This window comes from Pundamilia nyererei, unplaced genomic scaffold, assembly GCF_000239375.1.
Source record: "Pundamilia nyererei isolate P.nyererei 1_Seehausen unplaced genomic scaffold, PunNye1.0 scaffold00009, whole genome shotgun sequence".
Classification (NCBI taxonomy): Eukaryota; Metazoa; Chordata; class Actinopteri; order Cichliformes; family Cichlidae; genus Pundamilia; species Pundamilia nyererei.
Window position 1 is genome coordinate 2,912,504 of NW_005187410.1, and position 14,429 is coordinate 2,926,932.

General features: G+C 39.1%; 2 protein-coding genes across 3 annotated transcripts; one reads left to right on the top strand and one right to left on the bottom strand.

The window, feature by feature from the left end:
• Positions 1–6,416: 6,416 nt before the first annotated feature.
• On the top strand, positions 6,417–12,162 carry galnt5 (polypeptide N-acetylgalactosaminyltransferase 5). Its single transcript, XM_005723387.2, has 10 exons — positions 6,417–7,846; positions 7,924–8,090; positions 8,537–8,656; positions 9,434–9,569; positions 9,663–9,782; positions 9,876–9,993; positions 10,109–10,438; positions 10,594–10,674; positions 11,052–11,204; positions 11,367–12,162. Exons 1-10 carry the CDS (start codon positions 6,867–6,869, stop codon positions 11,502–11,504), a joined length of 2,343 nt encoding a protein of 780 aa, XP_005723444.1. The 5' UTR covers positions 6,417–6,866; the 3' UTR covers positions 11,505–12,162.
• On the bottom strand, positions 12,075–13,784 carry LOC102210960 (uncharacterized). Of its 2 annotated transcripts, XM_005723386.2 has the most exons (3): positions 13,690–13,784; positions 13,034–13,608; positions 12,075–12,938 (listed from the first exon to the last, which is right to left on the bottom strand). In XM_005723386.2, the coding sequence occupies exons 2-3, from the start codon at positions 13,593–13,595 to the stop codon at positions 12,535–12,537; spliced, it is 966 nt and encodes a 321-aa protein (XP_005723443.1). In that variant the 5' UTR covers positions 13,596–13,608; positions 13,690–13,784; the 3' UTR covers positions 12,075–12,534. The 2 variants fall into 2 exon arrangements, with proteins under 2 accessions (XP_005723443.1, XP_005723442.1); XM_005723385.2 differs by having other exon boundaries at positions 13,034–13,784.
• Positions 13,785–14,429: the final 645 nt, after the last annotated feature.

Below are 14,429 nucleotides of genomic sequence, written 5' to 3' on the forward strand. Positions count from 1 at the left end.
GCCAGCGGGCACTGTCCTAACTGTGTACCTTTGGCCAGAACTCATTATAGGGTGACATTTAGGACTGCTGCTGTCCATGCCAAGTCAGCCTTCTGGATTGAGACAAATTATGTAGTTATTTTTTATGTCAGACATTAAGCCATACCCAGTGGGAGCCAAATCAGTATCACCTTCATGTCACCTGGAAAAAAAACGATAAAGGATGTGGACTTCTTAAACAGGGGCATTATTCAATTCTGGTCTTACACATCAAGATTGGAACGAAATACGACCACCTAACATACAAAAAATTTGATTATAAACTGATATTCAGCTAAATTGTTATTTTTTTAATGCAAGACTTTCATGCAATCGAGCTATTAGTTCCCAAAGGGTTCTCTCAACGCCCCAAGAGAAAATAATATTCCCAGTAATTTGTTTTTTAAAAAAAAAACAGAGCTTTTTTGAAAATATTTGCTATGTCTGTGCTGCAGATGGTGCACTCTTTTCCTTCCCTCTGTCGTAACTGTCTCTGCAAAGCCTTAAACGCAGAAAAGAGGAGACTGAATGAGGTGTTTGATCCAAGGGTTTATTTTAAATGCAGAGAAAAACTTTTAACTGGGCTGAATGCTGTGTTCTGAAACAATGCACCTGTGTCATGCCACTGCTGAAATGGATATTATTTATCATGATTTGACAGAAAATCTCAGCACTTTTTAAAAGATATCAATATTTTGATGTTGCATGACAGCACTTTGCAAGGTAGAATTGCCTGGTTTTGCTTTACCTCTGTAAATATATTTGAGAACGCAAATAAAACAACAGTCTTTGATGCAGATCCTTCCTTAAGATCTTCCTGAAGCAGATTGTCCTCCCACAGAGAGTCCGTGAGCATGAGCAGAACTAAAGCGCCATCTTGTGGACTTAAACAAGTACAGCAAAGAGATACAGGCACTGTCTGCCAGGTTTTCAGTTTACAGGTTAGGCTACAGAGGTGCATTTAAACCCCTGAAATAATAGTGTGTAAAATAACGCGTTACTAGTCAAACCACACACTGTATAAGGCATACGAGTTAAATAATACGGCACATTTTTTAATAAGAAAAAATAAAAACACCTATTAAAGCAATCAATAAATATTTTATAGTGCCCTCATTTAGCGGGAGACACATTTTTTTAATGTGGGAATCTCATTAATTCATCAAACAGCTGACAATTAAATACAGATGAGACCGTCACTGAGAAGTATACACTGGCAGACAGGGCACACAAAGCGTGAAATAAATCCCACTTGTTTACCTGCTTTGTGTTATTGGGCAAATTGTAGATAATTCCTCATTTAGTGTATTCACGGGAAAGCATTCACATGATGCATATGCTGTGAGTGTTTTCTACACAAACTTCAAGATGTAACAAACAGCAAGAAATGGGATATAATTGATTATAAGTTAATTGTGCAAAGGTCTCTCTGATGGGAGCCATCTGTCAAAACAAGCCACACATCCACTAATTCTAATCATAATTAATTAAACGGCTAACAAATTACATACATCATAGTTAGTAAAGGGGGAAAACTACCGCAGGAACTGTTATGAAACAAATTAGCTTTAACAATGAAAGAAAATTACATCACATAACTAAATATTATCCTCGTTTCCGCAAGCCATATTTCTTAATGAATTCTCTAATTAATTTAATTCACACAATGTGCATAATTTGGAACTGAAAATGTCAGTGGGTCAGACTTAACCATATTGTTGCTGGCTGTCTATTTCAACGAGTGCCATATTAGCACAACATGACCTCTATGTAAATTACACAGACCAACTGTTGTAATTTTAATTCCAGAGTCAAATTAACATGTTCCGAAGATATCATACAAGTGCATTTAGCTCATTTTACACGTGCTAGTGTCAGCTGATGATTTCCACTTGCTTTAATTTTGTGGACTCCTTTTGATGGGAAACTTGATGACAGCGCAAGTTTCAGACGTTCGGTCATGGCAGAAAGCCTGTTATTGCTTTTATGCTTCTTACATTAAGTGCTGAACTTTCTCGTCAAGGTGACTTACCACTCTCAAAACCTAAGGCTAGTGGACCTTCATGCTTGTGCAGACCCTGTGATTTGGCTCATTCAAAACCCACTTGCATGTAAATTACTACACAATTTCTAATGAAGATGGGAATGTTGGCTACCTCTTAGGTTTTTTAACCCTTATCTCAATAACTCACTCCATAGTGTCGAGGTCAGAACACACAATTAAAGTCAGCAAGGCTGAAATGATCTTTGTCACCGGTGTATTTGTAACTGCAGAGTGAATAAATAATGTCCCGTGATTATAGGCAGTAACTGATTATTTCTGGGATTATTTTTAATGAGTTTTGAGTTGGAAAAGAACCTAAAAAGAATAGTTTTCCCCTTAGACTAATCTCGTAAGGATCTTCTTTTACGTGGGTGGATCAAAGTTTGGTTAATGGCAACATTTACACATAGGAAATGAATATAAATCATTACAACTAGTAAGAATTAAGGATACAACGTTTATTATTGATCAAACTGCTAAAAATTTACTCAATTTATTCATTAACTATAGGCTCAAATGGCATACAACATTGAAACTCGCTGCCAGATTTAGACTTAATCAGCAATTTTACCTGTATTTAAATTGATGAACTGGTAGATTTTCTCTCCATAAGCTCATTCCAAGTCCACTACTATTACCTGTTAGTGTCCGTTCTGTTGTATTGCATTTAAAGCTTGACAATCACGGCGCTGTCACCTTTAACTTGGTACTGTTTCCTAACCCCCGTGCCTATTTAATTTACACAAAATGCACTCAAATTGGCCAAATGATGCCAGCATGAGTGAGATGCAGAAATCTGTGAATACATGAATAATTTGGCCAGTGGATGGAGCATATAAGCTTGCACATGCATTGCAAGGCTCGGGGGCTATCCTGAGGCCAATCATTTAGCTAACACGCTAATGAAAGTGTGTGTAGTGCAGCTAAGGGCAGCCACCATGGGAGGTAACACTCCCCTCCCTCCTCATGTTGGAGACTGTTAATAGGCTGGATGGAGCCAATGGTACTCCCATGAGAGGCCTGCTGATGAAGAGGAAAACCTGTCCTTGCCTCCACTAATCACTGCCTAATGGCTGCAGTAACACAGGTTTTACAAATGCAATTGTACACGTGTGTGTTTGTGTGTGTGTGTACCCAGCCAAGGTTATTATAGTTAATGAAACTAAAACATAAAATTAAATGTACCTAAAAAAACATATTAGTAAACTGAAAAAATACAAACTGGACTTTTGAAAGGAAAAACAAAGTGAACTCATAACAGCAAATAGAAATGTAAAGAAATGGAGGTTTTGTGCATGTGTTTATTGAGACTGGGATGCCTGTATGACTGTGAGCAAATTTCTTTGACAAACTGTTGCCATTTTACAATAGTTACAGTCACTGATATTGTGTTGTAATATACAATATTCTCCTGACAAAGACCCCCTTACCATGGCGAGACCCGTGACCTCCACACACAATGTAGTGCTCACAACTCAGCTGTGTTGTATCCATTTGTGTTGCTGCCAAGTCACTTGTGAAATTCTAGAGAGCCTGATTAACAATGCTAGCTTTAAGATTTGTATTCAATTCATTTGTTTGTTTCTCACTTCTCAGCCACACTGCACCATCTTGCTTGGACCCAGGAACTGTCAAACCAGTCCAGGCCCTTTTGGATTCCTTTTAAGTCAATTTCCTGGGGGAATGTGGCAAATCTGGTATGGAGAATGGGGGTGTTTTCTCTTTTGTTTGACAACTGTGTTGATTTAAAGCAGGCCAAAATAACAACAACAACAATATTAATAATAATGATGATGATGATGATGATGATGATGATGATAATAATAATGATAATAAAAGCTTGACTAGAAAAGTACCCAAGTCCTCACAGTTTAACGACAATCTAAATCTGACTGCTTCAGTGGGCCAATCACGTTTATAACTTTTAAGCTAAATATAACAAGCTGGTGACTCCTTAATCCTAGTGGTGCGTCCATATCTAAAAGCCCTAGATTAATGGATCGAAGTGACTGTATGAAAACTCGATTACAATAAGAATAGGCAACTATTTCTGGAGAAAACACCCACACAATTCAGGTGTGTGCAGTGTAATCCCCTCTAAAAATGAGAACAAGACGAATAACGTCAGGCTAGTTTTAACAAAGGTGACCGAACAATTGTAAAAGGCGCAGCCATAGTCACATCACCGTGAAACTACGCGTCCTGCGTAGCTTCCATACTACTTGGCAATATTGTTCCTGGTGTAAAGTGAACGGGGAAACACGGAACTGAGTTAACAGAGCGCTTCCGGATATAACTTCCAAAGTAAAAGTTCTTAAAGAATTAGATGTAATAATTTGTCATGGCCAGTTTTATTTATTAAAATATATATCTTCTAATTATAGATGGTTGTTTCCAAAATCCAAACCAGATCATGGATTTCAATCCAAGACTTTCTCACTATGAGGCAACAGTTCTGACCACTGCATCACCATGCTGTCCTGTGGTAGAAACAAGCTTCCATAATTAGTTTTGGTTGAGCTAGTAATTTCTTTATCCAATAAGGATCAGGAATATTGAAATAAAATTCAGTGATGCATGCAAAGATCAGGGTTTACCAGATACTGCATATAAATTCCCCTGGAGTTTACTATACTCTTAAGTTACATTACAAACTCATGATCTATATATTCATCTTATTTTATTCATTTTCAATACCTTTTTTTCCATCGATCCATCCATTTTCTTCTGATTATCCAACTCAGGGTCACAGCTGTCATAGGGTGAGAAGCCAGTCAGCCATGGATAAGCTGCAAATCTGTCACAGGGCTAACACATAGAAAGAAAACCATTCACACACACATTCACTTCAGAATCACCATCCACCCATCCATCCATTCGCTTCCGCTTATCCTTTTCAGGGTTGCGGGGGGCGCTGGAGCCTATCCCAGCTGTCACGGGGCGAGAGGCAGGGTACACCCTGGACAGGTCGCCAGTCTGTCGCAGGGCCAACACATAGAAAGAAAACCATTCACACACACATTCACTTCGGAATCACCAGTTAACCTTAAATATATGTCTATGGACTGTGGGAGAAACTGAGATAATCTGGAGAGAACTGACACAGAAATGTGTATAACTTCCACTCAGAGAGGCCCCAGTGTGGATTCAAACCCAGGAACTTCACAGAAAATTCTATCAGAAAAAAAAACAAAAAAAAAAACAAAAGCACGTGAAAACTGGATGAAAATTCATTTACATTCATAATGATTTGAATGTGAATAAACATTCATTTGTAGATGTAGCTAAAATTTAGGTACACGAGGGAGTGTCCGTCTTCTTGAAATTACAAATGTATGGTTTCCCATGTATAATTTAGCTATTAGCTTTTACTACATGTTTTATTAGTTAACATTACCAGTGCTATTACCAGACCTATTACTGGAATCATATTATATTTTTCTCTATTGCAGTAATGTCATTCAGTAATCTCTTGCACTTTAATCAGCTGAGTTTGTATTAGTTCACAGAGGAGGAAAATGATGGAGTTGTCTACAACTTTAGACGAATGGAGAAATAGATTTGGTTTGTGTAAGCCTGCTGGACTTTAGCCCAAGTTTGATATTTTTAACTTATTAACCCACATGATACTCAGAGCTAATTATTTTTAGAGTGTAACTTAAGTTTAATTCTTAAAACAGTCACACCATAAATACTGTCAGACAGGAACCAAAATTACCTCTCACGAGGTGCCGTTATAAATATTTTAAATGTTACACAAAATTATAAGGTGAGATAAATAATAATAAGGTAACTAAATATATAATATCCAAACTATCCAGAGTTGTAAATAATATTGCAAAATCTAATATCCAACATAAATTTATAATCTATTCCAATTAATATAAAATATAAAATAAATAAGGTCACACTTCTAAGGAAAATAGGTCATCACAGTTAACTAAAATACACTTAAAACTAAAGCTAATTGTGATTTAAAAAAAATTAAAAAATAAATAAATATCACATTTAGTTTTAATTGTGATAAAAAATAAATAAATAAATAAACATTAGATTTTGTAAAATTAAAACTAACTGAAATGATTTTGTGACCTTGGAAAATTAACCAACATAAAATAAAATAAAATAAAAAAATAGAGGAAATATCCTTAGTTTAAATATTTGTTAGCTCTGTTTAATCTCGAAATTTCGCCTTTTTTATTTCATGTCTTTTATTCATTGTTTTTAAATGTGCCCCTAATATTCCCTCGTTCATTACTGATTGTGAAATAATTTCTTTAGATTCCTTTATTTTGAAGGCGAAACGTCCAGGTTCCTGTACCGTCCGCGTTCTTTCCCGCTGACTTGCTTTCCGGGCAGAAACTCCGTCCAATCACTTTACTGACTATGTGGAAGTCGGCTGCAACGTCCTCATACAAAACTGAAGTTAAAGTTGTGGCGTGGATAGACCCTGCGGCGAAACTGAAAACTTTTCTCTTTGACGTCGAAAGGTTTGTGGAGTATTTCGAGGTAGACGTAATGGCTCGCGGATGTGGACATGACCGAACCGGTACTGTACGTTAAGGCAAATTAGTGCTTTAACATTGTACCTACGTGCTGCGCCACGGGAGTCGGACCCTGCTGTATTGATGAGTGACAACACTGACTACCGCTGCTGCTCCGTGAAATATTTCTAGCATGCCACGCAGGCAGATAACTTCTCCAAAGACTAGAAAAGTGTGCCACAGAGGCGGCACTTTCAGTATGGTTCTTTGACGTGTTTTTACATTTACAAAGGGTTTGTTTGTTTGTTTAAATTAAAACTATGTCAATAATGAGGATTAGAAGATATTTAAGGGACAGCGGGAGGGTGCTGGCGTTTGTGTTCGTAGCTTCTGTCATTTGGCTGCTGTTTGACATGGCTGCTCTCCGCATGTCACTAAACGAAGTGAATACCGAGCTGCTAAAAGAGCGTGTGATAAGAGAAAAGGAGCTTTTCAAACAGCAGCTGAAGGCCACGCAGCACACTAGAAGGGGGTTTAAACACCCGGTGCAGAGGATGGACTGGACACAGGCGGGGAAAGGACCACACACTTCAGGTGTCAAACTTGACCAGGTTTACAGACATGGAGGCAAAGAACGGGATCAAAAGAGGAGCTTTATTAAAAGTCAAGGAGACAATGTTCCCAAACGTGATAATGGAGCTTCCCTGCACAATTTTACTCCAAATCAGGAAGTTCATAGGAAGAAGAAACCTGTACATTTTGATCTAAATGTAGCAGTGGCAAATGTAACCCAGAAAAATAAACTTGCCTTAAAGGAGGAGCCTGTTGAAGTTGCACAAAGTCATCGGGACAAGACGGATAAGGCAAATAAAGCAGTTAAAAAGCAGCTTGAGGCTGAGGAGGCACACCCAGATAAAACAACACCCAAACAACCTCCCAACAAGGATGTAAAAAGACTAGAGAACGAAGATACAAAAGAAAGGGAGCAGCTCAGCGAGACTGTTAAAAGTCCTGTGAATGAAAAAAAGGAACCTGTGAAGCCTTTAGTCGTTCTCCAAGGAGGATCCGACTCCAAGAATAACTCTGCTGTTAGAAAATCAGGTGTCCACAAAGTGCTTTCTCTGGATTTGACTTCCAGTCCTAGAGATGCTAACGCAGTAGGCCAGTTTGGTCAGCCAGCTGTCGTTGGCTGGAAAGAGGATGCAGAGGTGAAGAAGAGATGGGACGAAGGCCATTTTAACGTCTACCTCAGTGACAAGATTCCAGTGGACCGTGCCATTCCAGACACCAGGCCGCAGATGTGAGTCTTCTGCACGTCATCTCTGAAGCTGCCACCACTTGCAAAGCTTGAATGTTAATTTTTGCTGTGTTTTCCAGGTGTGAACAGAGTCTGGTCCACGATGACTTACCTTCCACCAGCGTGATCTTCTGCTTCGTGGATGAAGTGTGGTCAACGCTCCTCCGCTCCGTGCACAGTGTGCTCAACAGATCTCCACCCCACCTCCTTAAAGAGATTATTCTGGTGGATGACTTCAGCACAAAAGGTAACAGTGTCTGGAATTCATCATAGCTTGGCCTTGTCTTCATGGGGTATCTCAGTTGGGTTGATTAAAAATTTGTTATTAAATGTTGGCTATTCAAATATCTTTTTCATTGTATGCTCAAATGCAATGTACTATATAGATTGTTAGGAAAACCATTAGATCATTATTGATCAGCCAGAAGTGTTAAAATATGTGACAGCTGCATATTGGTTTTACAATTAAACCATTGATTTATTTTTACATGTACCTACTATTACTTAAGTGATTGATTGGATGATTGATTTTTTATTTATTTATTTTAATTACTGTATAATCTATGCAGGCTTAGCAACAATATAAATGATCATAATTTTATTGTCTTTCACATTGTCATTTTTAATTGTTCTCTGCTGTCAGTGTAACTTGCATGCATGAAGTAGCTTTACCAAGAGCTTTTACTCTGGCAGACTATCTTAAAAAGCAGCTGGATGATTACATGGCCCAGTTTCCCAAAGTGCGAATCGTTCGTCTCAAGGAGCGCCAGGGCTTGATCAGAGCTAGGCTAGCTGGAGCTGCTGTTGCCAAAGGTATGTATGGTCAAGACTAATCTCATATAAGGGTGTCTCTTATACTTTATGAGTCTATAAACATGGTATAGATACGGGTTAGAGGATACGGCTCCCAAAAAAGAAAGATAAAGACAGCAATAGAATATGCATTAATATGTCAAATTGTGTGCTCAGGTAAACTAATGTAGGAACAAGGGTCATAAATAATGCCAGCAGGCTAATATATTTAATGGAACTACATTCATGTGACAGCTTTGTTGTGAAGTATTCTATTATTTAATTTGAACTATGTTTTGATTTAATGTTTGAGGTGCTGTAAAAAATGTTCGACTTCACAAAGCACAAAAATCTTACCTGAACCCTTCATGGCTGCCACCTTTTGCACCTCTGCACAACCTGCTGCTCTGTTGACCAAATGTTCTTGTTGGGTCTCTAGCTATGACTCAAGAAACCAAATAATACTTATAAATGGAAGCGCTTGCAGTCCTCAAGGCCAAGGGTGGTGGATCAGGTCTCAGGACCAGCAACATATAATCCATAATGCAGCGTTACTCTTCTGACACCAGCGTGCATGGCAAATGCAGGTGGTCAGATGTATGTCCCTGTTTTTACACCTTTCAGATTAGAACTGTAAAAACATTATGCAATAAATGCAGTAATACTATTATTATTATTGATTTTACTGCAAATGTTCTTTACATGCATTGACAAAAGTGACTCGTGAGGGTTGTGTGCGTTGTAGGGTTCTTAAAACGTTTAACTGCAGCAGGACTCTTATGCTTTCCTTTGATGCAGGTGAGGTTCTTACCTTTCTTGACTCCCATATTGAATGCAATGTGGGGTGGCTGGAGCCGCTCTTGGAGAGAGTCTATCTGGATCGAAAGAAAGTACCCTGTCCAGTTATTGAAGTTATCAGTGATAAGGACATGAGGTAAGTGGATAATACCATGTTTAATTAATTAGTTATGTGTTTTGGTATAATAACGGCCACAAAATTAATTGTGTTGTGGCTTTTCATCCTCAGTTATATGATGGTTGACAACTTCCAAAGGGGTATTTTCAAATGGCCTTTGGTGTTTGGTTGGAGTGCAGTACCACCAGAGGATATCAAGAAATTTAATTTGACCATCTCTGATCCTATCAGGTAAAATTTATGTTTTGTTTTTTTGTTGTTGTTGTTTTTATAGCTCTAGTGGCTATTTTTAGTAATCTCTTTTGTTTGTTTTCTGTCCTGTAGATGCCCAGTTATGGCTGGGGGCCTTTTCTCAATTGACAAACAATACTTCTTCGAACTTGGTACCTATGATCCCGGTCTGGATGTGTGGGGTGGGGAGAATATGGAGATTTCATTTAAGGTTTGTCACTCAGCTAATTTACTGGGAATATTGGTCACAGCTGTTTGGAAACAGCCTTCAAGTTAGTGTTTGTCACATGGCTGATGATGTGCTGTACCTGTTGCCGTTTGAACAGATCTGGATGTGCGGCGGAGAAATCGAGATTATCCCCTGCTCTCGTGTGGGACACATTTTCCGCGGGCAGAATCCGTATAAATTTCCCAAAGACCGGCAGAAGACAGTGGAGCGTAACCTGGCAAGGGTGGCTGAAGTGTGGCTAGATGAGTACAAGGATCTTTTCTATGGCCATGGATACCACCACCTGCTGGATCAAAAGCGCATTGATATTGGCAACCTCACAGAGCAGATTGAGCTAAGGAAGAAGCTGAAATGCAAAAGCTTCAAGTGGTACCTGGATAATGTTTATCCGGACATGGTTGCTCCTTTAGTGAAAGCTGAAGGCCTGGTATGTACTCTATCTGTTCATTTAACCCAGTGTCAGCATTCTGTCTGATTGGAATATAAACGGACTATTTTCTTGTGTTCTTGTAAATCAGTAAACAAATCCTGTGTTTACTGGGGTTTCACTTCTCTTAAAATGCTTTGTTGTTTTTTTTTTAGGTCTTCAATCGTGGCTTGAGAAAATGCCTGGCTTTGCATAACGGTTCTTTGTGCTTTGAGACGTGTGATCTCAGCAAGCAGGTAGGTGTTTAACAGATTATTTAAATGTAAATATCACCAAATGATCTGTAGTAGGGCTTTTTGTATGTGTTTTTCTTGGTCTTTACACAGGCAAAAAATGTGGATGATTTGCATGTTTGGTGGTCATGACTGTGGTAATTATGGTGGGGGAATAACAAAAATACCCAGAAATAACCAAGACAAATGCAGTCAAAGTCTGAGAAAGGACCCAAGCCACTATAAACAAGTGTGGAGTCCAAGACGAGACCAAGTTTTTCTAAATGTGGCCTCTTTGGATTCAAGTCAGCACCACTGAGGCGTCTTTCAAAATCTTACATTGTTTGACATGCAGCATATTTACCTGCTGGTCACTCTGTCTCCTTTTCTCTCATTTTCAGGGTCAGCATTTTAATTACACCTGGATTAAACACATTCAGCAGCAGAACCTGTGTGTTGCTGCCCAAGGCAGCGGCAATAGGTTTGCTTTACGGTCATGTGACGGCACCAAGCCTGAGCTCCGCTGGTTCCACAAATCCTCCAACTCTGCTCTGGTAGGTTGACTAAGGGTGTGCCATTTGCTTTGTACAATATCTTTGTTTTGTCTTTAGTCCAAACCACAGAGCTGGCCTCCTTTAAATCCACGTAAGGAGTGTTTAGATGCAAGAGTTGCATTCATGTCCCTCCCACCCTTTTTTTTTTTTTTTGTATTTAAGGCGGAGCACCTCATAGCAGAGTTTGTTTCCAACCATATGTGCCTGGAAGCAGGACCTAGGAGTGACGACCTTCGTCTCAACCCTTGTGAACCCAGCAGTAGCTTCCAGAAGTGGCAGTTCACGAACTACCTTGTGTAGTGGATGAGACTGAAATGAGTTTTATGTGATAAAAATGCACTACAAAAAACTTTCAGTGGCCTCATGCTACAGCACGGTCCGTGGTCCAGCCTCAAATCAGGACTTTCCAGGGTACAAAAGAAGCGTTTTGGGGGCATTAATAAGCATGATTTCTTTTCTCTTTTTTTTAAGTGACTGATGTGGGATTGTGTGCCAAAGGACAGGGACTTAGTAATTTAAAAAAATAATATCCTCTACACTATCACCTGGGGAAAAAGTGAGATTCAGATGGACATCTTTGTTTAACACTTCAGTTCTTTAGTAAAACATTTACAAAGATCAAAGGTTAAACAGTGCCTTATAGATTCATCATTGCTGGGACTAAATAATGAGTTAAATTGCATGAAGCTGTTTGTGTAAAACACTTTTTTTTTAAATATCTCGAGATGAGATGTGTGCTTTGAGCGGTCATTTGGGGGGAAAAGCTGCTTTTGTGGGGTTTTTATGTGTCGGTTTTGCTGTGAAAACTTGATGATTTTGTTTTTGTCACTAGAGGGAAGTGTTGCTTCAAAACACTCAATAAACCTGTGCTCTGATTTCATGAGTTTATTACATGATCACAAACATTTCAAGAAAAAGACATGAATGAAAATGCATTTTTGGTGAAAGTAGGTGAAAATAATAACAAGTTGATGAATGTGCAACAGTATATATTTTGTTATTTCCCTCCATCTGCCATTTGAATTTCTTTTTAATAGTTATTTACTGAGGTTACTTCTGAGGAATTTAAAACTTTTAACACCGGATTTCTCATACCAAAAATCTCAATAGCCAATAGTAACAACATAAATCAACGGTTTTCTATACAAATATGAGATGTTTTCGCTCTATTGAGCCAAGTACCTTAACCGTGACTGTTATGTATGCATGTAAGGTTTGCACATAATGGGGTGTTACATTGGATATTTCTGTGTAAACTGCAAAGCACACATGTTCATTTTGTTTTGTTTTTTTGTTACGGTTTCATTAGATGGACATTGAAACCAGATTCTTAGTGATTAATTGTCATGTACTCAAACTCATCTATCTTCTGACGGGTGTTGCCTCTGCGGATCCTGCGATAGGACACGGTGCTGTACTTGGTAGATGTGAGATGGTTAAATGAATGCTGGCTCTCACTGCAGCCAGATTTCTTTACCAAAGGCAGGCTGGAGTAACCCGGGTGGGGGTTTTGATAAAGACCAGCATGGACATTAAAGTTCGGACCCTGCTCAGCTTTCTGATCCACTTGAAGCCGACCAGCACCTGATTTCTGGCCTTCAGCACCAAACAGCTGGTCTGGGTAGTTTGCCTCCCTGTGCAGCCTTGCATAACTCTCCTCATTAGGTACATCAAAGCTTAGGGCTGGTGTGTGAGTTTCTAGTTCCACTTCTTCCTCTTTGATTTGCCGATTTGCTAAAGAGAAAACGAAAGACAAAATCTTTTCTTTTACAGTCTATAAACAAAGACCACTTTTATTTCAATGCGAAGTTATATGAAATTCCTCTTACCTTCTTCCGCTGATACATTTTGTTCAGGGTGAGCTTGCATTTCTACAGTTGTCCAGTGTGGCTGCAAAAACTCCTTACACATTCTCATAAACTCTCCTGGAGTCTGTTCAGAATCAGCACCTTGTTCCCCAGAGTCTAATGCAAACATTAGATTAGCTTTGGCCGTATGAAACTTTTGGGGTTCTTCTTGGGTCCAAGTGATCTGATGGATCATTTCCATTCCCATGTCTAAATTTTCTTTGGCAATATTGGCTTCATGTTCTTCCCCTGCCTTTACCTCTCTCTGATGGCTAGGTTCATCTGCCACAGTGTTTGCAAGATGTCGGCACTTGATGCCGGTTGATGCAGTAACGATGTTCAGCTGAGCTTGCTCCTCATCACTGTAAAACACAGAGTCATCTCCCTCTTCCAGGGTCCACACATCTCTATCTTCAGGTTCCTTCAGAGTCTTAAAGGCTTCAATGCTGATCCCACTGAGAATCTCCAGTACCTGAGGTGCCAGTGCATCTTCTTCTTCTGCACTGCGTTTTGGGGTATTTGGAGGGATTGCACTCATCTCCATCTGTCTTTTGGTTCTTGAGTAGTGTTGAAAATGGCAAATCAGTTCTGATGCACTTTCTCTTAAATCCCAACTTAAACAAGTATTGTCACATTACCTTCTCCGCTGGTCCGAATGTGTTGCTCCTGTTTTGCTTTGTCAGTCAACTGAGAAAGTATCCATCGTGCTTTTCAATGAGCGATGCAAGCTCGGGCTCTGTGGTGGGCTCTGTACCGCTAGTACCATGTAAATCTCTGTTTGTATTGAATCACCAAAGAACAGAGGCTTTGCTGTAGTCCAAACAAAGGTTCATTGTGGCTCTGGGACCTACGATTGTACTCATATTTAAATCTGTACTTGGTGACCACCTTCATTCTGCAATGTTTTGAGTCAAGATTAACATTCTGGTTATTCTGTTTTCAATGCACTGCTTACAGTCCGAACCAACAAAGTTTGTACACACTGAAACAGCTTAAGAACATAAAGACTTCAAGGTTCTAGAACAACTAAATTGCTAACGAAACCTACAGTAAAATCACCACTGATTCATTCCACAGAGAAGTGGAAATTCCATTAATATGCTATAACATACTGCAATTCAAGTGGACTACAAAAAGGAACTAGACATTTGCACCTTATCTGCTCTGTGGCTTTTCTATGATAGGAAACTTTGACCAATAGCAGGTAGCTCTTTTTAGGCCAGACTGTTAATAGTATAAAGAGTGATTATGTCTGTACATGATTTAAAGCTGAAAGTGATCTTGCGTCTTCAGGTCAGAAGTATTTGAGCAATAGCACAGTTTTTGTCATTTTGCCTCTTTACACCACTACAGTGGATTTTAAATCAAACATTTAAGA

Bases quoted from the DNA above. Each gene is read 5' to 3' on its own strand.
- galnt5 (XM_005723387.2), top strand. From the start codon at position 6,867: ATGTCAATAATGAGGATTAGAAGATATTTAAGGGACAGCGGGAGGGTG. The intron at 9,783-9,875 runs GTAAAATTTATG...TCTGTCCTGTAG, and splicing joins ACCATCTCTGATCCTATCAG to ATGCCCAGTTATGGCTGGGG. The intron at 10,439-10,593 runs GTATGTACTCTA...TTTTTTTTTTAG, and splicing joins TAGTGAAAGCTGAAGGCCTG to GTCTTCAATCGTGGCTTGAG.
- LOC102210960 (XM_005723386.2), bottom strand. From the start codon at position 13,595: ATGGAGATGAGTGCAATCCCTCCAAATACCCCAAAACGCAGTGCAGAA. The intron at 12,939-13,033 runs GTAAGAGGAATT...TTTTCTCTTTAG, and splicing joins AAATGTATCAGCGGAAGAAG to CAAATCGGCAAATCAAAGAG.